Genomic DNA, 25,993 nt, shown 5'->3' on the forward strand with positions numbered 1-25,993 from the left:
CACCAACATCCACTTGGGTTCTCTGTTTATTGTAAGATGTTCATTTCCCAAAGCTGGTTCAGATAAATACGTTTTGTCCAAGTTCAGGGGCTGCTGTCTTCCCTTGCTTCATGAAATGATCGATCGGCAGGCCTTTGATCTTCCTGATCCAGGCAGCTCTGCTGGCTTTTTCTGGACTGACCACGTCTCTGGGCTTTCTGGCCTGGAACTCCTTCATTTTGGCCTCCCTGTACTCCTTCTCCTCCTTTACGGTCAACAACATGAACCCGGTGTTCATTCTAAAGGGATCAAGGGTCGTGTAGAAGCGAGGTCGATCTTTCTTGATGGACTTGGTTCTCGTGCCCACGGGGGGAGCCAGCATGCGGTTTGGTTTAATGACCTGCAGGCTGGTTAAAGGGCTACAGCTACGCACTGTCCCGCCGATGGGGCCGGTCGCTTGGTCTTCTCCCTTAAGGCCACCAGCGAATCTGGGGTAGACGATCACAGGCTGGGGTATGGTGGACTGGACTTGGGGACTGTGCAAAGAGTTCTTCAGATTGGGCTGCAGTTTCTGGATCTCCAGGGGAATACTGGTTTGCTTCACGTCGATGAGTGGGTTGCTATGTCGCAACCTATTAACTGCCTGTTGGACTGATATTCCTTTGAAATTCAGGACCTTCCTTGGGTGTGAAATTGAAGGTCCCCAGGCATCAATGACTTGGGTTCGGGGCCTCTGGGGATAGGCAAACTCCCCTGACTTATGGGCCCGCTGCAGGGCATTCACCGTGAGAAGGAACTGGTCGGGCGACATGGGGATTTGCCAGCGCTTTTTCTTTGAGTGCCTGATCAAGTCTCCAGGTGGAACTTTCTCCTCGTCCTCTGGGTTTTCAAAAATGAAAAGAAAACAAAAGCAAGTCAGAGTGTGCCATGAAAACTGGTAAGTAGTTATGCATGAAAGTTAAACCCCATTCTTTTTTTTTTTAAAGGTTTTATTTATTTTTCTTAAAAAAAGAAAGAAAGTCGAGTTTGAGGGAACACACCTCAACATAACAAAGGCCATATATGACAAACCCATAGCTAACATCATACTCAATGGTCACACACACACAGAGGAATATTACACAGCCGTAAAAAGGATGAGATCATGCCATTTGGAACAACACAGTAGACCTGGAGGGTATTATGCTAAGTGCAATAAGTCAGACCAAGAAAGACAAATACATCATCTCACTCATAAGTGGAATCTTTAAAAAAATGAATAAACAAATTAAAAAATCGACCTATAAATACAGAGCACAAACAGATGGTTGCCAGAAGGAAGGTGATGGGGGCTGAGCAAAATGGGTAAAGGGAAGTAGGAGACACAGGCTTCCAGTAAGGAAATGAATAAAACATGGGAATAAAAGGCATAGCATAAGGAATGCAGTCAATGATACTGTAATAGGGATATATATGGGGACACATGGCAGCTAGACTTGTAAACACACTATAATGTATAAACTTGTCAAATCATTGTGTTGTACATCTGAAACTGTTGACCTGTGTGTCAAATTTTTTAAAAAAGGAATTGTGATGACTCATTGTTCATTAAGATGTCTTTTTTCGTATAATAATGTATTGTGAATCTCTTTCCAAGTCACCGTAGGTGGGTCCTCATGATACAATTTTTAGCTATTAGATAATATTCCACAGTATGAATTTTTCCATATTGACTTAGTCATTGCCCGCTGGTGGACATTTCATTAGTGATCAACTTAAAAAAAATGCAAATATCATTTTTACTTATCATATAAGCAAGCACAAAATGATTGGATAACACATATTTGGGCATGGGTAGAGTAGGAGCTCTACGCATTGTTGGTGGGACTATAAATTGATATATCATTTTTTAAGGGTGACTATGGTAATATCTTTCTAAACTTCTTAAATTTTTATTTGTTTATTTTTTAAGTAACCCTCTCAAGGTGGGGCTTGAACTCATGATCCTGAGATCAAGACCTGAGCTGAGATCAATAGTCAGATGCTTAACCAATGGAGCCACCGAGGCATCCATCTAATTTTTTTTTAATCCAAAGAAAATTTATCAGTTATGCTAGTGTCCTCCTCTTTTTTTATTATTTAAAACATTTTTAATTCCAGTATACTGAATATACAATTTATATTAGCTTCAGGTGTATAATACAGTGATTCTGTACTTTCCCCAGTGCTCATCACGTACCCTTGACCTATTTTACACACCCCCCACCTGGTGTCCATCAGTTTGTTCTCTACAGTTAAGGGTCTGTCTGTTTTTTTGGTCTTTTTTTTCTTTGTTCCATTTGTTTCATTTCTCAAATTCCACATAGGAGTGAAATCATACAACATCCGTCTTTCTCTTTTATTTCACTTAGCATTATATCCCTTAGATCCATCCATGTGGTTGCAAATGGAAAGGTTTCATTCCCTTTTCATGACTGAGTAATATTCCTCTCTCTCTCTCTCTCTCTCTCTCTCTCTCTGTCTCTGTGTGTGTGTGTGTACACCACCTCTTTTTTTTCCAATTTTTTAAAATTTTATTTATTTATTTGAGAGAAAGCATGAGTGGGAAGGGCAGAAGGAGAGAGAACCTGAAGCAGACTCTGCATAGAGTCCCAACACAGGGCTAGATCTCATGATCCTGAGATCACAACATGAGTCAAAGCCAAGAGCCAGCCACTTACCCAACTGAGCCATCCAGGTGCCTTATTATCTTCCAGATTTTTAAAGGCGTTTTGGCTCAGCAATGCAACTCCTAAGACTTTACCCTACAGGCATATTGATACAGGTACATAAACATAGGTATATTCAAGGATTCCTATTGTTAGTACAGCCCTTTTAAAACTTAACTGTTTCACCCTCACCCTGAAGCTGGTCTCTCCAGGGAGTTTGATTCAAAGAACCACTATTATATTAGCCAAAAAATATTGGAAAGGCATTTTAAATCTATACCAAAATCTCTCTCAAAAACAACAAAGGGACACCCTATTCATGATGACACACCAGTCCAAGAAATGAGAAGTTTCAGTGGCCTGACATGGGAGGCAGGCTGTGAGCCCCAAACCAGAAAGGCACCTCTTACAAAGGTGTTCGTGCTGTGGCCTCAAGTTAATAAGGGGACAATTAAGGAAACCGCCCCCCCTTAAGAAAAGTCAGACGTTTTATCCTTCCTGAATTCTCAAAGAGTCACTGATTTGCTGAAAAACTGGATGGAACAGAGAGAGTGAGCAATAGAGAGAGGGGAAGGTGGGGTGTTGCCCCTGATCTGGAGTAAAATATCACCGTTCGTTGTATCTCCTGCGAGGGATTTTGCTTCCAAACTCTCTTGCCCACCATCAATGCCACGTACTTCCTTAGAAAGAGCGCTCACTCTCTTCTTGCCATCCCTCTGGGGTGATTTTGACTTTCTTTGACTTTTAGGTCCCTCTGAGAAGACTTCTAAATGAAGATTGGGAAGGAAATCATTGTAATTACATCATTCAATGAGGTCTAAATAATGGGGGCATAGCTGGTAATTTGGCTGATTCTCACCCAAACTGTCACCTTGTTGTTTGTTGTCGTATGACACTAGATAACCCAGCTGGAGCCAAAGGCTACAGCCCCTCCTGCCTTCCCTCTCACCCACTTTTTCAACTGACTGTCAAGCTTTACACATTATCTATACCGGCTGGCCTCTGTCCTCCAAAGAGAGCTGATCATTTGTCTGTGTAACATACCAGGATGTGACCTCTTGATGTTCTCTGTAGACCTGTGGATCGAGTTCCACATGCCAAATGCAGGACAGGTGAAAGGAAGGAGTCTGGATACTCTAGCCCACACCTAAATTATTCTTTGTGTCTTAAATGGCATCCCATATCACACACACACACATTTCTGCTTCATACTAATATTTTCTGGGAATGCATGCTATCAATCAGGACTCTAGAGATAATACATTCTGCTTAGAACATTATTCTGTGGCATAGTAATAGCTTGTCTCTGTTCGAAGGAAATTATTATGTAATGTATGTTTGGATGGGGTGGAGAGTGTTGGTGGTTTCTGGTTTGAAAGGCAAGTACAAAGGATCAGTGTTATCTACTATACAAAGATTCTAGTATGTCTGGTAAACTCAGGCCTTGAAAATCAGGAGATTCTCTTGAGCCGGAGAACAGGATCCCAATTTCCTTAGTAGTAAGGATTTACATCATCAAGAAATCATTGGCTAAAATATCCTACAGAGAAGCTAGTCCCGCCACCACCACCACCACCACCTGCTCCATTAGGAACCACCGAGGTGGCCTGGGATTCAGCCCCCTTACCTGTAGGTGCCCGGGTGTCCTTCAGGAAAACTCGGGACCTGTATGATTTACTTAACAGGGACTCCTGGCCCACAGTTTGTTTACTGGACATCGAGTCCCTCAGGCTGAAAACCTGAGTGCTAGACCTGGAGGCGACTTCTGTGAGGTCATTTTCTTCCCTGTCCTCATCTTTATCTTTCTTCTTTTGTTTGGCCTGGTCCATGGAGTACTGCCATTTTATATTCTCAAACTGGAACATGAGAATATTGCTCTCAGTGTTGATCACCATCCTGGAACCGAAACAACAAGATGGCCCACAAAAGGCAAGAAGGCCACCACTGCCCAGCCTCCAAATATGCATTTCCAGTACTGTCCCAACCAACCATAAGCCCGAGGGAACAGTGCCTGAGATGTGGCTGTACAAAGAGGGGGTGGAGGCTGTTAGGGTCTGGAGTGGTGAACGGTAGCAGGTCAGGCAATGGGGGGGCGGGGAAAAGGGTCCTCTTGAAAATTAAGCAGGGCACGTATGTTCTGATTCCTTCACTTTTCAAGTTAAAATATTTTTAAAATATTTTTAAAATATTGAAATATTTTTAAAAATATTTTATTTATTTATTTGACAGAGAGAGAGAACACAAGTAGGCAGAGAGGCAGGCGTGTCGGGGGTGGGGGGGAATATCCCCGCCGAGCAGAGAGCCCAATGCGGGGCTCGATCCCAGGACCCTGAGATCATGACCTGAGCCAAAGGCAGAGGCTTAACCCATTGAGCCACCCAGGTGCCCCTCAAGTTAAAATATTTTTAAATGAATTTCTGTTCATAGAGTGAGTACCAAGTCCCTAGCATACCCCAAGCAGAAAGGTTAGGGACTCTGTATATTGATGTCTTGAAATTCACTTTTTTTTTTTTTTTTTTTTTTTTAAAGCACAGTATCTAAACGCCATGTTTTATTGCTGTGATGGGGATAAAGAGTCTAGTGGGAGGGACTCTGCTCCCTTGCTGACCCTCCCTCCCATCTCTGTCCCTCTGTCCTTACACGGTCTCTGTGTATGCTCTGCATTTAAACAAAACAGCCGTGTTTTATAAAGCAGGATGATTTCCATCTTTCTTAATGCACATGTTTATGCCCTGGTAGGAAAAAGAGTTCTAAACCTGAGCCCCCCAGCAGGGACCGCCAACCACCCACTGGTTTCTGTCATTCTCAAAGTTCACAGAGCTCGTTATCTACCCTACTCTCTGCCTAGATCTCCTAGAAGTATAAAGGAGCAAGGGAGATATCATGTGTGGGTTCCTTTCTGTTCCAAAAGGCTGAATTTTAAGACCTTCACGGTTAGTGTAAACTCTCTTAAAGAGTGACTTGTTTGGGAATGCCTGGATGGCTCAGTCCATTAACCTGCTGCCTTTGGCTCAGGTCATGATCCCAGGGTCCTGGGATGGAGTCCCACATCAGGCTCCTTGCTCAGCGGGGAGCCTGCTTCTCTCTTGGCCTCCGCCTGCCACTCTGCCTGCTTGTGCTCTTTCTCTCTCTAACAAATAAATAAATAAATAAAATCTTTTCTTGATTGATTAATTAATTAATTAAAAAGAAAAAGAGTGACTTGTTTTGGTTAGAAATGCTAGCATGGAATTTGGAGAATCATTCCGATGAGGATTCCCTTTCTGACTCATTTTTACTGAGGTCCAAAGGCAAATGTCTCTCTTCGGACGTCATAAAAAAGAAAAGGTCGGAGGTAAATTTTTTTTTAATGGCACTATTATTTTGAAACTGAAAAAGTGTCCCTTGATGGAGACTTCTTACCAGTCCTGCCCCTTTTAGATGGGAAATAGCCCCAGTATGGTTTCATTAAAAGGAAGGCAACATGATTAGGAAAGATGGACGGATATCTCAAGGGAATGCAAAAGTTAATTCTATTTGGGTATTTTCACATACTATCACCCTGAACCTAGCCTATGATAAATACAATATGACATACACATGGTCACAGTTCTAGTTTCCGTAAAACTCACCTGCTCAGCTCTGCCTGCCCGGACACTGGACCCCCTGTTCCTACCATCCCACTTCCCGCCTAAAGGTCTCTGTGCGTCAGAAGCGAGCATCAGAGATGGCTGGTCAGGGAGCAAATGGGCTGCCCAGTTAGAGCAGAGCCATACCGTACTCACTGCCTGATTGTCCCAGACATCCAGAACAAATTCTGAGTGACATCACCTGCTTGCTAAGCTTTGTGCAACGTCCGATCTGCCCCCCCACCATATGATTATTGACCCTTTTCCAGCCAAAATTGGAGGGTACCACGGCGCCCTCTCTTCTACTGCCAGCAAATGCAGGGCTGGCATCCCAGAGGAGAAGAAAATGATCCAAACGGAAGAGCTCACAGCCCTGACCTCCACACCTACCACCCTACCTGTTGCCCTGAATAAAGAAGGACAGCACAGGATCACCTCTGCCGTTGACTTTCATCACCTTCAGACAGTTCCCATTGAGGAAATTGTAAATGCGGATCTTGCCATCGGCACAGGCACTGATGACCCGGAGGAAGAGAAGGGCCACGTGGAGCACCTCCCTGGAAGGAAACAGAGCAACAGGCAGTAATTGTCTTCTGGAAAACTGCGTGGGTTTGTTTGTAGCTTGGGGGATTTTGTGTGCACGCCTGGAAACCATTGGTCATGACTGCCCTCCCTGTGATGTCTGCCGTCACTTCATAATTCCGGATGTAAGCCATTAACCCTCAAGACATACTTGCGCCCTCTCCTCCCGTTCTGCTGTCACATTTCCTGCAAATTGGTCACAGTGCCCCAAAATGGCAACAGGCAAAGGTTTATGTCATCGTGGCTCTTTGTTTTGTTTTGCCGTGGTCTGATACATAGGCAGTCATAGTTTTTCTCTTCCAGTTTGGTTCCTACTTACTGACTTCTCCAAAAGTCATGCAGAGAAGTACTTAATGTTGTGATTCCTTTTCAAATAGCATTATTGGGTAAAGAAAGAACAGAATGGGTGGGAAAATGATCATCGTTCTATGAAGCAAGAACCTGATATCTCAGCATTTTCTTTTGGGTCTTAAATTAGTGACTTTCAGGGGCGCCTGGGTGGCTCAGTGGGTTAAGCTTCTGCCTTTGGCTCAGGTCATGATCTCAGGGTCCTGGGATCGAGCCCCACATTGGGCTCTCTGCTCAGCAGGGAACCTGCTTCCCCCTCTCTCTCTGCCTGCCTCTCTGCCCACTTGTGTTCTCTGTCAAATATATAAGTAAAATCTTAAAAAAAAAAAAAATTAGTGACTTTCAGTCTTTCAGTGAAACATCCTGAAGAAACACCGTACCCAGGGATGAGACGCAGGTATTCCCTTTGGTAGTGACCAGCAGAAACAGAGAGAGGACCAGGAGACTTAGATACTTCCATTCCTACAACAGCTGCAGCCAAGTGGGACTCCAGACAGGCTGAAGTATTCAATTCTGCAAAATGTAATTACCCTATTCCTGTTAATTATACTAAAAAGTTGAATCTGCTGCCACCAATTAGTTGGATCTTAGTGCAAATCAAGTCCTTCAATCCCTGTCATCTGTACCTATCCAAGCCCCACTCACATGCTACCTTCTCTGTAAAACCACACTTAATCTCCATCTCCCCTTTCCCATACACACATGCACAAACTTCAGGCACACTGTAAGATTCTCTGGGGCAGAACACACATCCTCTTCATCTTTGCATCCCCAGCACCTAACACAAGGCCTAGCCCATAGAAGAAGGTCCTTAGTAAATATCTGTTGAAATAAATGGTGAGTATCAGCTCAATTTCAGAGTATGATCCTTGATACAGTGGGTTAAAAGCATGACATCCACCTCATACCATGTAGCCTCAGCCCTGATCAGATCCAAGAGCCAAATTAAGAAGTTTCAAAGACCCAACCACTAGCAAAATAGAAACAACAAAGACTTTGAAAGGCAGGAATATGCTTAGCATGTTCAAAGGACAGCAAAAAGGCCAATGTGGCTCGTGTGATGGATAGATCAAGTCATCAATTGATCACTCATTCTGAAGTGTAAAAAAAAAAAAAAAATAAGTGAAGTCCAACAAAGTTCTAGTTTTATTTCTAAGATGGAAATATAATACATTTATTGGTGTCTTAAATGCACTTTAGTTTACCTGTAGATGGAATCCAGAGCTAGGAGAGATGGCCCTGTGGTAGAAGGGTTTGACTCTCACTGTACCTCTTTTGATTTTATGGAGCTGGACCTACACTTCTCATAGGCTCCTGTGGCATTTGATATTTCAGGCTATACCATTATAGCCTAGTAATATAATAGAGCACAGGCTTTAGGATCAGAAAACCTGGATCCAAACTTGGGTCTACCACTTGCTGGCTGCATAAACTTGAAAAAGTAACATGACTCTCAGTCTTTAGTTTTGTCTTCTATGAAAAGGAGGTAGTGATTTCTGCCTCAGAGGACTGCTGTCAGGATTAAATTAATGGAGGTATTTTTCAAACAGCCCAGTATCTGACACAATAATGGTTACTAGGAACCTGTCATAGCTCTGCCTGCATTCAGGTTTTCTCTCCGCCCTAAAAAGTCATTTCTTTCTTAAGTCTCCTTCTTTGTTCTTTCTTTATCAAAAGACACTGAAGAGGGGAGCCTGGGTGGCTCAGTGGGTTAAAGCCTCTGCCTTTGGCTCAGGTCATGATCTCAGGGTCCTGGGATCGAGCCCCGCTCATCAGGCTCTCTGCTCAGCAGGGAGCCTGCTTCCTCCTCTCTCTCTGCCTGCCTCTCTCTGCCTACTTGTGATCTCTGTTAAATAAATAAAATCTTTCAAAAAAAAAAAAAAAAAGACACTGCAGAGAGTGATGTCAGGAAGAATGGTGGAAGAAGGAACTCCAAAATCCCACCCTTCCCTGAAAACAATGAAAAAACTGGCAAGAACTGTCACAATCAACTTTTTCAGAACTCTGGAAAATAACCAAAGGCTTGCAGCAACCCAAGAAGCACTCAGACAAAGAAGAATGGCTTTGTGTCAAGAAGAAGAATGAACTTTGTGGTATATTAACTTACCCAACTCCCATTCCCAACTCCCCAGCTCACTGGTAACCATGAAAATAACAGCCCACATTCCTGGTACTAGAGGAAACAGAACCAACCTCCTTCACAATGAATTATTTGACCTCTCTCTTGGCTTCCTGGAAGACTAGTTCAAAAAGCTTGTCTTTATTTTGCTTTAGTAGGAACTCACCCAATGCTAAAGCTGCTACCTGGGGAGTATTCTTTGAAGGCCTTGACAGTCAAATCTTGTAGTCACTGCTGCCTAAGGCAATAGACATCTGTTGGAGCAAGCAATACACTGACCAAAAAGATGTAATGTTAAAGCTGGGGAATAAAATGTCCATTAGGGCTTTGAAAAGTTCAGGCACACTCCTGGGACTCTATGTGGCCATATACAGAGCTGTGCACACATTGAGGAAAGAACTCACTCTTAGCTGACCTTGATGTTCTCCGCGAACTAAAGTGAGAGCTAAGACAGAGTTGTAAACTGTCTAGCAGAGTGTTGAAAGTTTCCCTCAACAAGTACACAGAGCCCCTTGGCAAAAAAAAAAAAAAAAATGGGAGATATTTTATTTCCAGGTCTTCAAATAAACCTATTCCACTCAGTCACCACCACGGTAATAGAACAGAGACTTCAGAGGCCAAACAAGACAATACACAGACTCACTAAACATATTTCCAGGTGTTCAAATAAACCTATTCCACTCAGTCACCACCAAGGTAATAGAACAGAGACTTCAGCGGCCAAACAAGACAATACACAGACTCACTAAACAAACACACAAGAAAAGCCACAATAGGCAACAGTGAAAACAGACCCTGGGAATGGGGAAGAATTTGATTTACAGAGATGTCCTATTAAAATATCCAAAATGCCCAGTTTTCAAATAAATATATAAAGTATAAAAAGATACTGAAGAGGGGTTTCAGTGGCTCAGTAGGTTGAGACCTCTGCCTTTGGCTCAGGTCATGGTCTCAGGGTCCTGGGATCGAGCCCCACATCAGACTCTCTGCTCAGCAGGGAGCCTGTTTCCTCCTCTCTCTCTGCCTGTCTCTCTGCCTACTTGTGATCTCTCTCTCTCTCTCTCTGTGTGTCTGTCAAATAAATAAATAATCTTTTTTAAAAATGGAGAAATGAAGATATTCCCAAATAAACAAAAACTAGGAGTTCACACTAGCAAGAAATGCTATACAGACTCCTTCAAGCTGGAGTGAAAGGACACTACTAGTAACTGAAATCCGCATGAATAAAGAGCATCAGTAGAGGTAACTCCCTAGATAAATATAAAAGACAGTATAAATGTGGTTTATAGGTCTTTTCTTCTATCTCATTGAAAAGGCCACTACATAAGGCAATAATTATAAGTCTATGATGATGGATACACAGGATATAATCACCTATGTCCTATTCAAAAGATGGGTACCAGTCCCATCATTAGAACTCTCCAGAAAGGCAACCTGCAAGTCGGTCCTCATTACCAGTCAATTAGAAGCACTTCCATGTGCACACCACTACTACAGATGAGTAGAGGAGGGGCCTGACAAACAAGAACATTGACCATGTCCTCTACATACCTATGGACTTGCTGTAAGTGTGAAGGGACCAAGGACCAATGTGAATGAGATGTTGGGGCCGTCATTCAATGTCAATGAGAATGGTCTGAGAAGGTCTCATTGCTGAGGTGGAGTGGGAGGCTGGGAATAGATTATTTTCCAATAACTAAACTAAATCCTACAGAATCATGCTTGGAAGTCTACAATTTTCAGGTGATAATCATAAAGTTTGACTCTTGAATTTGATAATCCAGATGATATGCTAAGAAGCTCACTGATAATCACGTAAGGGTTGGATAATGCACCAAAGAGAAGCCTTGCCCAGCACCCACTCATCAAAGGTGCAGTCATACACACAATGAGTAAATATACACAAAAATGACCCAAATCCCCTTCCCACAAAGTCAGTGTGTGCTCAAGAGGTTCCTATGAAGATATGTGGAAATCTAGGGCCATATTTTACTAAATAATAGATCCCCTAGAAGATCCATTTAGTCCTCTAATCAATTAGCATAGCATTTTGTTTCCTAGAGTTTTTTATAGTGCCCTTAGGGGAAGAAGAATTATTCATGTAGTATAAGAGGGACCCAGAGCAGCCTATAAAACCCATGCCCATGAAAGAACCATGAACTGACCACAGTATCCCTTCCAAGTAAGCTCATGTGACCTCAGACTACTTCTTAATTGGCTCCAAGCACCACCACCACCAAATTGGGACTGGAATTATAAAATGAGATCCATTTGCTGTCCTGGAATGGAATGTAGCCAGCAGACTTATATGAAAGCTCCTTCTTTAAGCCTTTAAGTTACTTTTAAAAACCTTGGTCACCCTTGGGTGACTTTAAGCTTTTGTGAACACAAGCTTCCTGGGGTAAAGACCAACAAACTCCAAGTATTTTAAATTTCCTGGAACTGTCATTCTTTGGGACAGTTCTGCCAATATTCCTAAATTTAGTAGACAACGGATACAAACGTATCAGGTGTGTCACAAGCATAACATTTCAATAACTTCTCAAGATCCACATTGAGTACTGTTATTTCTTAAGAGAAATAAGTGATGGTGGGAGAGGGAATGGCCAAATGAGGGGGTGGGGAGGGGTGGGGATGGGGAACAGGTAGAGGGGACAAAAGGTCAGCAGAGCATGGAAAGGACTGATCTGCCAAAAACCAAAGTCTAGCTACGAGGGAAAAGGACAGAGTACCACCTTCATCAATGAGGACTTCCCTATACCTACTTTGGATGCTTGTAGGCCATGAGGCACCGCTCGTACTTTCCCACCATGCTCCAGGCCATAACCAGGCCATCAGTACTTCCCGAGAGGAGATGCCACTGGTCACAGCAGAGACACTTCACAGCTCCCTCGTGGCCACTGAGAGTCTGCAAGAAAAGAGGCCTTTTTTCAGCCCTCTTCAACTCAGATGGTGAGTCCTCCAAGGGCCCAAGCTGGAGGTGTCTTTCGAGGAACTGCAAAGCCACACTCCAGCAATCCATGACTGCCACCTGAGCCGACTCCACTTTTGTTCTAAGAAGGCCAGTGCTGTCCATGCCCCTCCCCCCAGAGCTCTCTCTCCCCGCTGAAAGAAGAATGTGGTCAGGGAGAGGCCTTGCTCCTGGTGGGTCTTTGGCTGGGGCAGGCCTCATCTTCCTGGAGTACCAGAGGCCAAAATCCACCATCCTCTGCTGCCACACGGCATAGGGTCAGGCGTTCCATCCCTAGCTCCTTGCCAAGATCAGAGGACGCCTGGGACACCCCTGCACCTGTAACTGCTGATTAGGCCCTGGGGACAAGACAGATGGGAAACAGTCCATCAGCCAGGCCAGCAGCTTCTCATTTTGCCCCTGTGTTCCCGGTACCAACGGATCTCACCACCACCCACTAGGGCCATGAGAGTTCAAATCCAGAGATATTTTTTTACATGTGAACATTCAATCATTTTCACGACAGCAGATGTTCTCTTTTTACCACAGAGTTAAGGAGGAGAACCACTGTGACTTTCTCCATTCCCTTACCCATGCAAGAGTCAGGGTAAAATGTTCTGGAGAAGGAAAAGTCACTTTACTTCTGCTGCCATGAAAAGACCCTGAGTCCGTATACCATGCTGAGTCAGAACGTAGCCTTCTACCACCACCTCCATGACATGATCCCTGACACTCCACTGAGTCAGAATGCCCCTTTTTTGGGGGGAGCTCTTCAGGACTCTCCTTTTGGTGACCATAAGTTGGTAGCTTTATGGTGGTGTGGGGAGCCCTCTGGGGGAGACCCTAAGTTTCCTCCAATCCATCATCACCAGTACCCCATTGTTCCGAGAGCCCACCACCCTCTCACCTTTACCAACTGGGCCGAGACAACGTGCCACACTTTGACTAACCCTCGCTCACAGCTGCTCACGATGTAGGTGTCATTGATCTTGGTGGCCAAGATGGGGTCTTTGTGTTTAAATGTCTTCAGACACTTCCCTGTCTCTATATCCCACTCTGAGAGGGAGGCAGAAAGAGAAGGGACATGAAAGCAGGTTACAGTGGACTTCTGGACCCCGTCACCGAAGCCAAGCCCATCAAGTCAGACCCTAGAAGTCTGTCGCCTGGCCCACCATCCCTGTAGGCTCACCAACAGCTCCGTGAGTCTGCAACACAGAGCTCCCTGACTATGGGCTCCTGGGGAAGCCACCATTCATAGACCTTGGCTCCAACCCTAGAACTCAGTGTTAGGGTCCAAGTGCCAGACATCTCCTCCCTAATAAGGCTCCTTCTTGAGCCTACAAAATACTTGCTATTGAGTGGATTTCAGGAAAATCATGGCATATGTTCCGTGGCACCATGCTTTCCAGACGCTGTTCTCCTGACTCACCCCTTCTAGCTCCAAAAGCAAAGAAAGCTGTCTATCCTTATTTACATTTTAAAGTATCTTTGAATCTGACTCTTGGATTTTACTAACTGACAGATTGTTAGAGCTGAGCAGGCTTAATGGTGCTTCTACATAGACAGTAATAGGGCAACTGCCTAGCACCCTGTAAGGGTTGGGAAGATATGAATGTAGCTGGGTAGGTGGGAGAACAGAGCTTAAAGGAAAGAACTGAAAGGAGGCACCACAGATTCAGGGATGAGACCACCAAAGTCAGCCTCGTTGGCCCCAAAGTACCTGTCAGGCAACAGAATGTATAACTGAGGACAAAATAATAACCATGACTGATCCTGACACGTAGCACACACAACGAGCCAGGCATCATTGGGAGTGTTTGACATGCATTAACTTATCTTCCCAAGACAGTTGCTATGATGATTCCCCACGGCGCAGATGAGGAAACAGGCATAGAGAAGTTGAGTAGCCCGCCAAGATCGTGCAGATGGTAAGCAGAATGAGCTGGGATTCGAACCCAGGGAGTCTGGATCCAGAAGCCATGCTCTTAACTGCAAATACTAGATTCATCCTAACTAAATAAAGTATGCTTTTCTTCATGTGTTTTTTATATACACATTGGCCCTTTCATCTGATTAGAAAGGAGAATGCTGACAGGCATCTGGCTGTCTCACCAGATGGAGCATCTGACTTCTGCTCGGGTCGTGGTCTCAGGGTCTTGTGATCAAGCCTCATGTTGCACTCCCTGCTCAGAGGGAAGCCTGCTTGTCCCACTCTCTCTACACTTTCCCTGCTTGTGTTCTATCTGGGTCTCAAGTAAATGAATAAAATCTTCAAAAAAAAATTTTTTTAACAAGTTGGGGGTTACATTTCAGGTCTCTAAGATCTCTTTTTCTTTCTATGGGTAACCAAGGGAGCTGGGAGGAGCCCAGGGGAAGCAAGCAGGCTGGGGGATGGGGCTAGGATTAGGGTAAGATCTTTTGAAATTTTTTTCATCATGTGTTTTGTGAATTAATTTTGACATTTTCAATATTGTTTTAAAATGTGTATCTTGAGGGCACCTGGGTGGCTCGGTTGGTTGAGCAACGGCCTTCGGCTCACGTCATGATCCTGGACTTCCAGGATCGAGTCCCGCATTAGGCTCCCAGCTCCTTGGGGAATCTGCTTCTCCCTCTGACCTTCTCCTCTCTCATGCTCTCTCTCACTCATTCTCTCTCAAATAAATAAATAAAAATCTTTAAAAAAAAAAAAAAAGTGTATCTCGAGAAGCGCCTGGGTGGCTCAGGTGGTTAAGCATCCACGTTTGGCTCAGGTCATGCCCTGGGATTGAGCCCCACACTGGGTTCCCTGCTCAGCAGGGAGCCTGCTTCTCCATCTGCCCCTCCCCCCACTCATGCATTCTCTCTCACTCTCTCTCTCTCTCAAATAAACAAATAAAAAAAAATTTTTTTAATGTGTATCTTAAACAAGATGGGATTGGGAGGGAGACAAACCATAACAGACTCTTAATCTCACAAAACAAACTGAGGATTGCCAGCGGGAGGGGGTAGGGAGAGGGTGTTGGGGTTATGGACATTGGGGAAGGTATGTGCTATGGTGAGTACGGTGAAGTGTGTAAACCTGGTGATTCACAGACCTGTACTCCTGGGGCTAATAACACATCATATGTTAATAAAAAATTTTAAAAAATAAAATGAAATAAAAATAAAAATGTGTATCTTGATTACTAGGAGTTTGGGGGGCCCTTTGCCTAGCTCCAGCTCTACCAGTAGCCATGCAAGACTCTCTCAAGTTTGGAGGCCTTGTCTGGCCTTCCAACTCCAAACCTTCTTCCTTTCCTCCTTTCTGCTCCCCTCCTCAAAGCAGTCATGGCAAAGAGACTTTCAGGTCAAGGAGGGCAAAGAGGTAGGGAGTAAGGTTTCTTAAGCAGGTCTGAGGGTTTGCCTATGGAACAACACTCCATTCTTGCTTTCCAGAATGTTCTTCCTCCACCTACCCCCAGCATGATACACTTTCCTGGGTCCCTTGCTTCTCTTCTCTTTTGACTCTTTCCTCTTGCTTTTCAGGGGACATCTCATCCACACCTGGAGCTTCCACCTTTCCTTATAACTGATAACCACCCAATCGATGTGTCTGGAGCCCCAGACCTGTTATATGGTAAACTCCCATGTAAACTCACACTTCCACCTGCCTCCAGCAATCTTCCCCTCGCTGTCCTCCAGAGTCCCATACCCGATGCCTTAGCTTTCTACTGCCACTGTAACAAATAGTCACAATTGTTTAATAGCTAAAAGGAAGACAAATTTATTATCCTACAGCAGTCTGGCGTGACCTCCCCACAAGGCTGAAATCAAGGTGACAAGAGAGCTGTGTTCCTTTAGGGAGATTCTGGGGCCGGAGGGACCCATTTCCTTGCCTGTTCTACCTTGTAAGGGCCACCCATGTTCCTTGGCTCATGAACCCTTCCTCCACCTTCAAAGCCAGCAACGTTGCATGTTTCTGACCATTCTTCCAAAGTCACATCTCCTTTTGATCAGATATGAGAACATTTCTGTTTTTAATGATCTGTATGATGACCCACAGGCCCACCCTGATAACCCAGGATAACCTCCCCACTTTAAGGTCCTCAACTTAATCACATCTGCGAAGTCCCTTTTGCCATAAGAGATAGCATGGTCACAGGCTGTAGGGATTAGGACGGGACATGTTCGGTTGGCCATTATTCTGCCTACCACACTCAGCATGTCCATGGCCTCATTGTCTACACTTCTATCTTCCTCTTCCATACCCAGCTGATGGCAAAGTCCTCCCAACTGTCCCTATAGGAATCGCCCTTCAGTCTGTGCCCCCTCATGGAAACTCATATCCCCCTGGCTTTCTTCACGTCTGTCTGTTCTGAGTTGTCTGAAGATGCCACAGTAGCTCTCCAGACTGAGTCGTGTCTCCGCCTGTCGCTTGTCTGCATAGTCCCCCAACTCCAAATCTTCCTTCCACAGTATCACTAGTTATCTTTGTCAGGCACACAGTTGACCATGTCAGCCTGCAGGTCAAAGTGCATTGAGAGCCTCCTGCATTCTATAGGGTAAAGTTCAATTTCCTACCATGATGCAGAAGGCCCTTGATCATCTGGCCCCAAACAAACTCACCAGCTTTATGTCCAACACCATGTACTGCAGTCCAGCCATACCGAGCAAGGGGAAATTCCCTAAAGACACCATTTTCTTCAGCCTTCTGTGAATTTGCCTGTGCTGTGCCTTCTGCTTAGAACATCCTACATTCTCCCTCTGCTTGTCGAACTACTCATCCTCAAGCATACACTCAACCCTGGGACACCTGGGTGGCTCAGTCCATTAAGCATCTGCCTTTGGCTCAGGTCATGATCCCACAGTGCTGGGCTCGAGCCCTGCATCAGGCTCCTTGCTCAGTAGGAAGCCTCCTTCTACCTCTGCCTGCTGTTCCCCCTACCTGTGCAAACTCACTCTCTATCTCTGGCAAATAAATAAATAAAATCTTTAAAAAAATAAATAAAAAGAAAGAAAGAGACACACTCAAACAGCACCCTGTCTGTGATGCTTTCCCTGTTACTCTTACTTCTACAGTCCCTTAGAATTCCACATGTGGGACGCCTGGGTGGCTCAGTCAGTTAAGTGTCTGACTTCGGCTTAGGTCATGATATCAAGGTCCAGGGAACGCCGCGTTGGCATCTGCACTCAGAAGGGAATCTACCTGTCCTTCTCCCTCTCTCTGTCCCTCCCCCTCCTTGTGCTTGTTCTCTCTAATAAATTAAAATCTTAAAAAAAAAAATCCACATGTTGGTTAGGAGCCCATGATTTAGAGTCAGACAGCCCTGGATTTAAATCCCCACTCTATCATGTAGCAGCTCTGATTTGGGGCAAGTTGTTTTTCTCTTCGAGTTTTGGATTCCTCATCTGCCTTCACCACAGAAGCTTCTTGTGAGGGTTAAATTAATAAATAATATGTGTGGAGTGCCTGGGGTGGCTCAGTGGGTTAAAGCCTCTGCCTTCGGCTCACGTCATGATCCCAGGGTCCTGGGATCGAGCCCCACGTCAAGCTCTCTGCTCTGCAGGGAGCCTGCTTCCTCCTCCCTCTCTCTCTCTTTGCCTGCCTCTCTGCCTACTTGTGATCTCTGTCTGTCAAATAAATAAATAAAATCTTTAAAAAAAATAAATAAATAAATAAATAATATGTGTAAAGTACCCGTGTCAGTCACAAGGTTAGTAATCAGTAAGCGGCAGCCATTATTACTCATATTTATTATATCCTCAATTATATATTTATTATCTATCTCTGTTAAAAGATTGACCCTCTTGAGGAGATAAAAAACCATATTGAAAGGGCCATATCATATTTTTTTTTCCCTTAGCACCTAACACAGTGTCTAGCATACTGTAGGTATTCCACAGACAGTTGTTACATGAATGGATTCATAGATGTAAGGATGGTTGGATGGTTGGATGGTTGGATGGTTGGCTGGATGGAAGGATGGATGGATGGATGGATGGGTGGTTGGGTGGGTGGGTTAATGGATGGATGGATGGATGGAAGAGTGGGTGGAAGGATGGATGGATGGATGGATGGATGGTTGGGTGTGTGGGTTGGTGGATGGATGGATGGGTGGGTGGGTGGGTGGATGAAAGACAGACGGATGGATGGATGGAAGAATGGGTGGAAGGATGGATGGATGGATGGAAGGATGGATGGATGCATGGAAGGAAGAATGTCTACCAGGTGCCTGGGTGGCTCAGGTAGTTGGGCAACTGCCTTCGGCTCAGGTCATGATCCCTGGGGTCCGGGGATCGAGTCCCACATCAGGCTCCCCCTGCTCTTTGGAGAGCCTGCTTCTCCCTTTCCCTCTGCTTGCTACTCTCCCTGCTCGTGCTCTCTCTTTCTCTGTCAATAAATAAATAAAATGTAAAAAAAAAAGAACATCGTCCTACAGAAATTAGCAAAACAGCATTTTGACAATTCATGGGTTTGGGGGAACTTCTAAGAAAGGTCAAGGCATTTCTTTCTCACCTTTCACCTGGCAATCTCTTGCTCCAGATACGAGCCTGTTCTTATATAAATCCATGCAAGTGACTGTCCCCTGGTGGCCATTGAAGATTCGTATACAAGCCCCACTTTTCAGATCCCAGGATCTGCAGGAATCAGGCCAAAAAAATGTTTTTGAGATTTTTTTCTGAGGGCCCAAAGGTATCATACTATATACGACCTCCCTTAAACCAACAGTCTGTTGGAAGGCAGCAAAGTTTCATGGTCAAGCTCAGAGTCAGAGACCTAGATTTGAATCCCAGTTGCAGCAGCCATTAGGCATAACTTTGGGAAAGCTACTTAACTTCTACGTAGGCTTCATTTCCTCACTGGTAGATTAGAAATGATAACAATGATAGTTACACCTCATAGCGGTTTTTGCAAAGAATTAAATACACAAATGCAATGACTGTCCACCAGGAGTGATTACCACCACTAGGGTACATTTGACAATGCCTGGAGACATTCTTGGTTGTCTCCACTGGGGAGAGAGATGCTATGGATATCTAGTGTGTAGAATCCCAGGATACTGCTAAGCAACCTCTCAATGCACAGGACAGCCTTCACATGAAGTACTTTACAGCCCCAAATTGAGAAACCCTTCATTAATTCATGTAACATTGGAACAGTGATCAACATGTCGAAAATGCTTAATAAATGTTGGTTGGTATTAGGTGGAAGTTTCTAGAATTACCCCCAGGCTTAAAATCCATGGCACTGATTCAACAGAAGAGCTGATCTTCAAACAAGAACAATAGAACTATTGGGGATGCCCGGGTGGCTCAAAGGGTTAAGTCTCTGCCTTCAGCTCAGGTCATGATCCCAGGGTAGTGGGATCAAGCCCTGCATCAGGCTCTCTGCTCAGCAGGGAGCCTGCTCCCCACTCTCTCTCTGACTACCCCTCTGCCTACTTGTGATTTCTCTCTGTCAAATAAATAAATAAGATCTTAAAAAAAATAAAAAAGAACAATAGAACCATTTACTTCAGTCACTTAGATCCAAAATATTTTATGTGTATTTCTGAGACATATCTAAGAAATACATGGAAGCATGTATGAGTCACATCATTTTTTAATAAGCAAACTTGCCCGAGGTCTCTCAGCTGTCTCTGTTACAGACTTCCACATTAGCCAGTTTGCTTTTGCAGGGCAAAGAGGGATACTAAGATAGTGGGTTCTGGAGCCAGGGGCCCCAGGTACCATCCCAGGTCCATCACTTACGAGCTATAGGATCTTGGATAAGTTAGTGAACCACTCTGTATCCCAGTTTCCTCATATGTAAATTGAGGATAAGAATGGTAGTTACCTCATAGAATTCTTATGAGACTTGGCACACAATAAACAATTAATAAATGCTTCTTTTGTTTTTCTTTGAATGTGCTACCCTTTCCCTTCTAACATTCCCAAAGGTCCTGTGGCCTTAGTGGTTTGTCAGAGTCTGCTATGCGCCCACAGTGCATTTAAATATATCCCAGTGGCCTGAAGAAAAGCAGGTTTTGAATTTCTGTTCTAGCAACACAGCCAACCATATGTTCAGGTTGTTTTTCTTTAGTTAGGCAGAAAAGATATCTGACAAACATTTTTAGGAAAATAGGAATAGGAAGTCCTGGCTGGCTCAGTCAGAAGACCATGTGACTCCTGACCTCAGGGTCATGAGTTCAAACCCCACGTTGGGTGTAGAGATTACTTAAATAATAAATAAACTTAAAAAAAATAAAAAGAGGGGGCGCCTGGGTGGCTCAGTGGGTTAAGCCGCTGCCTTCAGCTCAGGTCATGATCTCAGGGTCCTGGGATCGAGTCCCGCATCGGGCTCTCTTCTCCGCAGGGAGCCTGCTTCCTCCTCTCTCTCTCTGCCTGCCTCTCTGCCTACTTGTGATCTCTGTCTGTCAAATAAATAAATAAAATCTTTAAAAAAATAAAAAAATAAAAAGAGGGACACCTGAGTGGCTCAGTCAGTTAGGCATCTGCCTTTGGCTCAGGTCATGATCGCAGGGTCCTGGGATAGAGCCCTGCATCAGGCTCCCTGCTAAGCAGGAAGTCTGCTTCTTCCTCAGCTGCTCCCCCTGCTTGTACTCTGTCTCTCTATATATGTCTCAAACAAATAAAATCTTTAAAATAAAAAAAGAAAATAAAATTTAAAAAGTAGGAATAGAAGGAACTTAATGATTTCACAAACTTATTTTTAAAAAGTTATAACAGCAAGAATTATACTTAGTAAAACAAAAAAAACTATAGATGTACTCCCTTCAAAAAGGATAACAAGATGTCTGCTCTTACTGCTTCTACTTAACTGGAAGGCCAACGTAAAGTTAGAAAGAAAGAAAAAGAAAAATGTAGTATAAAAGTATGGGTAAAGAAGATAATTATTATCATTACTCCTGACTGGAAGACCATCTACATAGCACATATACTTTTTGTTAGTTTTTGTTTATTTATTTGACAGAGAGAGAGAAATCACAAGTAGGCAGAGAGGCAGGAAGAGTGGGGTACAGGCTCCCCACCAAGCAGAGAACCCGATGCGGGGCTCGATCCCAGGACCCTGAGATCATGATCTGAGCCGAAGGCAGAGGCTTAACCCACTGAGCCACCCAGGCGCCCCAGCACATATACTTTTAAAACCAATGAGAGGTTAACAAGGTTGCTAGATACAAGAACAATCTATAGTAATCAACACCATTTCTCTATACCAGCAATAATCAATATGAAAATATAAACAAAAATAAGATACTGGGCACCTGGGTGACTCAGTCAGTTAAGCAGCTGCTTTTGGCTCAGGTCATGATCCCAGGGACCTGGGATCGAGTCCCATATTGGACCTTCCTGCTCAGCAGACATCTGCCTTCTCCCTCTGCCTTCTCCCTCTGCCTCCCTTCCCCTGCCCTGCTCTCTCTTTTTTTTTTTTTCTCTCTCTCTCTCTCTCTCAAATAAATAAATAAAATCTTTAAAACTAAAAGAATTTTAAATTTTAAAAAAATTTTTGAGAAAAGATACTTCGGGAGAATGTCTTTTTGACTTCCCCAAAGGGAGGCGTTTCTTATACATGTCAAGTCCACAAAGCCAACTACCTTAAAGTTAAGGATTTCTGTTCATCAAAAGTCACCATGGTGACAAGAGGAGTCTTAAATTGGAAGGAGAAATTTGCAACACAAAAATCAACAAAGAGGGGCACCTGGGTGGCTCAGTGGGTTAAAGCCTCTGCCTTCAGCTCGGGTCATGATCCCAGGGTCCTGGGATCGAGCCCCATATGGGGCTCTCTGCTCCGTGGAAAGCCTGCTTCCTCCTCTCTCTGCCTGCCTCTCTGCCTACTTGTGATCTCTCTCTGTCAAATAAATAAATAAAATGTTTTTTAAAAATCTACAAAGAATTAGTATCCAAAATATATAAAGAATCAATAAGAATAATTATTAAACAACGAATCAATAAGAATAAATAAATTAACAGAAGAATAGGCCAAATGACAACAGAAACTGAATAGGAATTTCATAGAAGAAAAAGCACAAATGGCTCTAAAACATATTGTGATGGTTAATTTTATGGGTCAGCTTGAAGGCTGTTTTAGGTCAAGATCAAGGTTTAAACTAATGGATGTCGAGTAAAGCACATGGCCCTTCATAATGTAGATAGGCCTCAACCAATCAACTGAAGGCTTAAACAGAACAAAAAGACCAACCTCAAACCAGCCGCAGACTTATCTCCACCCCCAATTCTCCTAGGTCTCCCGGCTGCAGGCCCACACTGTGAGCCAATTCATTATAAAGAGATAATCAATCTCTTTATATGCACACACACATCTCCCTGGTTCTCTTTCTCTGGAAAGCTTAATACGCACATGTAAAAATATGCCCAACCTCATTAGTAATCATAGAAGTGAAAAGAGGTAGCAGCAGATTGGCAGTTAATATTGTCAGTATTGAGCATCAAATAGTAAATATTGGTAGGGGTCTACCCCTGATGATGAGAGTAGAACCTAATATAACTGTTTAAGAAAACAATTTAGTACTCCTACCTAGAGATTTCATGACAAAGAATAATCCTTAAGAAGAACTCATGCACTGTGGTAAACAAGACTGCATCATACCTTTGAAAGGTGCTGAGAGTAGATCTTAATGGTCTTATCACAAGAAAAAAAATTTTGTAACTATGAGTCGTGATGGATATAAGTAAACTTACTGTGGTAATCATTTTCCAATATATACAAATACCAATCATTATGTCATATACCTAAAACTAATATGTTGTATGTCAATTATATTCAGTAAAAAAATAAAAAAAATTTTTTACTAATTTTTTAAGTAATCTCTACACCCAACATGGGGCTCAAACTCACAACCCCAAGATCAAGAATCTCATGTTCTACCACTGAGCTACCAGATGCCTCTGAAAAAAATTTTTTAAAAACTCAGGTACATAGGGTCACCTGGGGGGCTCAGTCATTATGCCTTCAGCTCAGGCCATGATCCCAGGGTCCTTGGATCGAGTCCCACGTCAGGCTCCCCGATCAGAGGGAAGCCTGCTTCTCCCTCTCCCACTCCCCCTGCTTGTGTTCTCTCTCTTACTGTGTCTCTCCCTGTCAAAGAAATAAATAAAATTTGAAAAAAAGGAACAAACTCATGCACATAGATGTCAGGGGACACATCCAAGAACACCTGTAGCAGCAGATGTTTATTCTTTGAAAGAATAAAAAAATGGAAACAATGCAAATATCCATTGACAGAAGATGAAATAATTTATAATATATTCATCCAATAAAAGACAGTGTCTCAATGAAAATAAATTACTGCTACCTACATCTTATGGATAAATCTCAAAATCATGGTTCAGTACAAGAATCCAGGATAAGTAAAAAATTTTTTTAAAGATTTTATTTATTTGACAGACAGAGATCACGAGTAGGCTGAGAGGCAGGCAGAGAGAGAGGGGGAAGCAGGCTCCCTGCTGAGCAGAGAGCCTGATGTGGGGCTCGATCCCAGGACCCCGAGACCATGACCTGAGCTGAAGGCAGAGGCTTTAACCCACTGAGCCACCCAGGCGCCCTATAAGTGAATTTTTTAATGCAATTCCATTTACATAAGTTTAAAAATAGGCAAAAGTAATCAATATTTTTGGAGATCTATAAATAGTTAGCAAAATTATAAAGAAATACAAGGGAATAATTAGTATAAAATTTAGGGTAACATTACCTCTGGTTGGAAGGGAGAAAGCAAGGTAAGACACACAGTGAGATTTGGGGAATGGTAATGATCTATTTCTTGGCCTGAGTATAGTACATGGATATTTACTACATTGTCAAAAAACATATGTATATATACATTTTTAAACACCATTTTTCTTCTATATCATATGTGATATCCACAGAAAAACACCTTTTCCTAAGGCATCTATAAAAGAACTATAAATTGTGCCATCATCTAAGAGCACTAAAAAAGGTACTTTCCAAGGAGTGCCTGGGTGGCTCAGTCTGTTAAGTGTCTGCCTTTGGCTCAGGTCATGATCTCAGGGTCCTAGGATCAAGTACCACATCGGGCTCCATGCTCGGTGGGGAGTCTGCTTCTGTCTCTCTCTCTTCTCCCCCCCCTCTCATTCTCTCTCTTGCTCTCTCTCAAATAAGTAAATAAAACCTTCAAAAATTAAAAATAATATACCTTCCAATTCAAAGCCCTCAACCAGAAAATAGATCTGATAATTGTTATAAATGAATCTCATTCGAAGTTTAAACAATATATAAATTATTGGTTTCTACCTTGCCAAATAAAGAAAAATATGTTACAGGTTATCCATATTATTTAGGAGAGCATTACTTAGGATAACTTTTCAATAAATACTAAGATGAAAAAGTATGCAGGCTTCTTCCACAAGCTGACTTTAGGCCTTGGGTGGAATGGACCACAACTCCTTTGGACCACTCACCTGATACTCAGGTCATAACTCCCGCTCAGTAGAAAGTTCTCCTCCTCACACAAGAAGAGGGTGCGGACACTCCCAGCATGGCCTCGGAACTCAGTGGGTAACTCCTTTACTTGTATGACATCTAGAAGCTGGATTTTCCGGTTGGATGACACTGCGACCAGATCTCCCCCAGAATAGTGGATGACTCTGTTTCGGTCCCACCTGAGTTGCCGGGGGCAGAAAAAGATGGTCCATGAAAGAAAAGTTAGTGTCCTTCCAGAACTCCCTTCGTCTGATGACTGTCCCCTGCAGGGGTGGTATAATGGAAAGCAGAAGGCACACTCCTGGTGGACCCCGACCTCATACCATACCAAGTCACTTTAGGTGAAAACCTAAAAACAACAGGAAAACTATTAAAAAAGAATCTACTAATGTATGATAAATCATCAAGAGAGGATATTCTGGGGCGCCTGGGTGGCTCAGTGGGTTAAGCCGCTGCCTTCGGCTCAGGTCATGATCTCAGGGTCCTGGGATCGAGTCACACATCGGGCTCTCTGCTCAGCAGGGAGCCTGCTTCCCTCTCTCTCTCTCTCTGCCTGCCTCTCCATCTACTTGTGATTTCTCTCTGTCAAATAAACAAATAAAATCTTTAAAAAAAAAAAACATATAAAAAAAAGAGAGAGAGGATATTCTGTTGAATATGCATCATTTCCCAAACTTGTCTGACCACAGAAATCTTTTTTTATGGAAAACATTAGAGGAACACAGCTTGGAAGCCTGATGCCAACTGCATATCCCGCTGTTTCTTTCTTTTTTTCTCTCTCTCTTAACCAATACCCAATGAGTGTATGTCAGGTTCAAAGTACTGTGCTAAGAGCTACCATGGGAAATACAGAGATGAATCAAGATACGGATCTTGCCTTCAACGAGCCTGCAGTCTAGTAAAACAGGATAAGTTAATTTTCCAGTCATAAGATTATTAGCAAATAGATAAAATATGAGCAAGATGACCAAATCATTTATTGTCCAAAATGAGACTTTTCATTGTGAAAAAGGACACGATTATTAGTAACTCCAGGACCGTAGAGTAAAGGGGGATTTTTTTCAGCAAACATGGATGGAGTCATGTCTGAATACGAAAAGTAATTCTTGATATCTTTGTCCTCATTCCCCTTGTTACATCTAGAGTTCAGTCACCATCATCTCTTCCAAAGGGCACTTATCACCAGGCCATCCATAAAAACCCAACTTTGCCTTTCCACTATCTGCTGTGTCTTCCCCTTACTGACTGCTCAAGATGTAATTTGTAAGTAACATTCACAGTCAAAAATAAAATAGAGAGAGG

The 25,993-nt window shown here is 43.4% G+C and overlaps 1 protein-coding gene across 6 annotated transcripts in view; it reads right to left on the reverse strand.

Moving 5' to 3' along the window:
* Positions 1-8: 8 nt before the first annotated feature.
* FBXW10B (F-box and WD repeat domain containing 10B) overlaps positions 9-25,993 on the reverse strand; it is a 36,457-nt gene continuing 10,472 nt past the window's right edge. For 3 of the 6 annotated variants that reach the window (XM_082705722.1, XM_082705719.1, XM_082705721.1), the window contains 8 exons: positions 24,670-24,870; positions 18,749-18,870; positions 13,181-13,329; positions 12,089-12,231; positions 6,673-6,831; positions 4,294-4,562; positions 3,277-3,432; positions 9-858 (listed from right to left, as the gene is read on the reverse strand). In XM_082705722.1, coding sequence (XP_082561848.1) covers positions 59-858; positions 3,277-3,432; positions 4,294-4,562; positions 6,673-6,831; positions 12,089-12,231; positions 13,181-13,329; positions 18,749-18,870; positions 24,670-24,870 — 1,999 coding nt within the window. In that variant the 3' untranslated portion in view covers positions 9-58. Of the gene's footprint in view, positions 859-3,276; positions 3,433-4,293; positions 4,563-6,672; positions 6,832-12,088; positions 12,232-13,180; positions 13,330-18,748; positions 18,871-24,669; positions 24,871-25,993 lie in introns of those variants that run through there. The other 3 variants (XM_082705720.1, XM_082705723.1, XM_082705724.1) reach the window with 3 other exon arrangements.

Source organism: Mustela nivalis, assembly GCF_964662115.1.
Source record: "Mustela nivalis genome assembly, chromosome: 17".
Classification (NCBI taxonomy): domain Eukaryota; kingdom Metazoa; phylum Chordata; class Mammalia; order Carnivora; family Mustelidae; genus Mustela; species Mustela nivalis.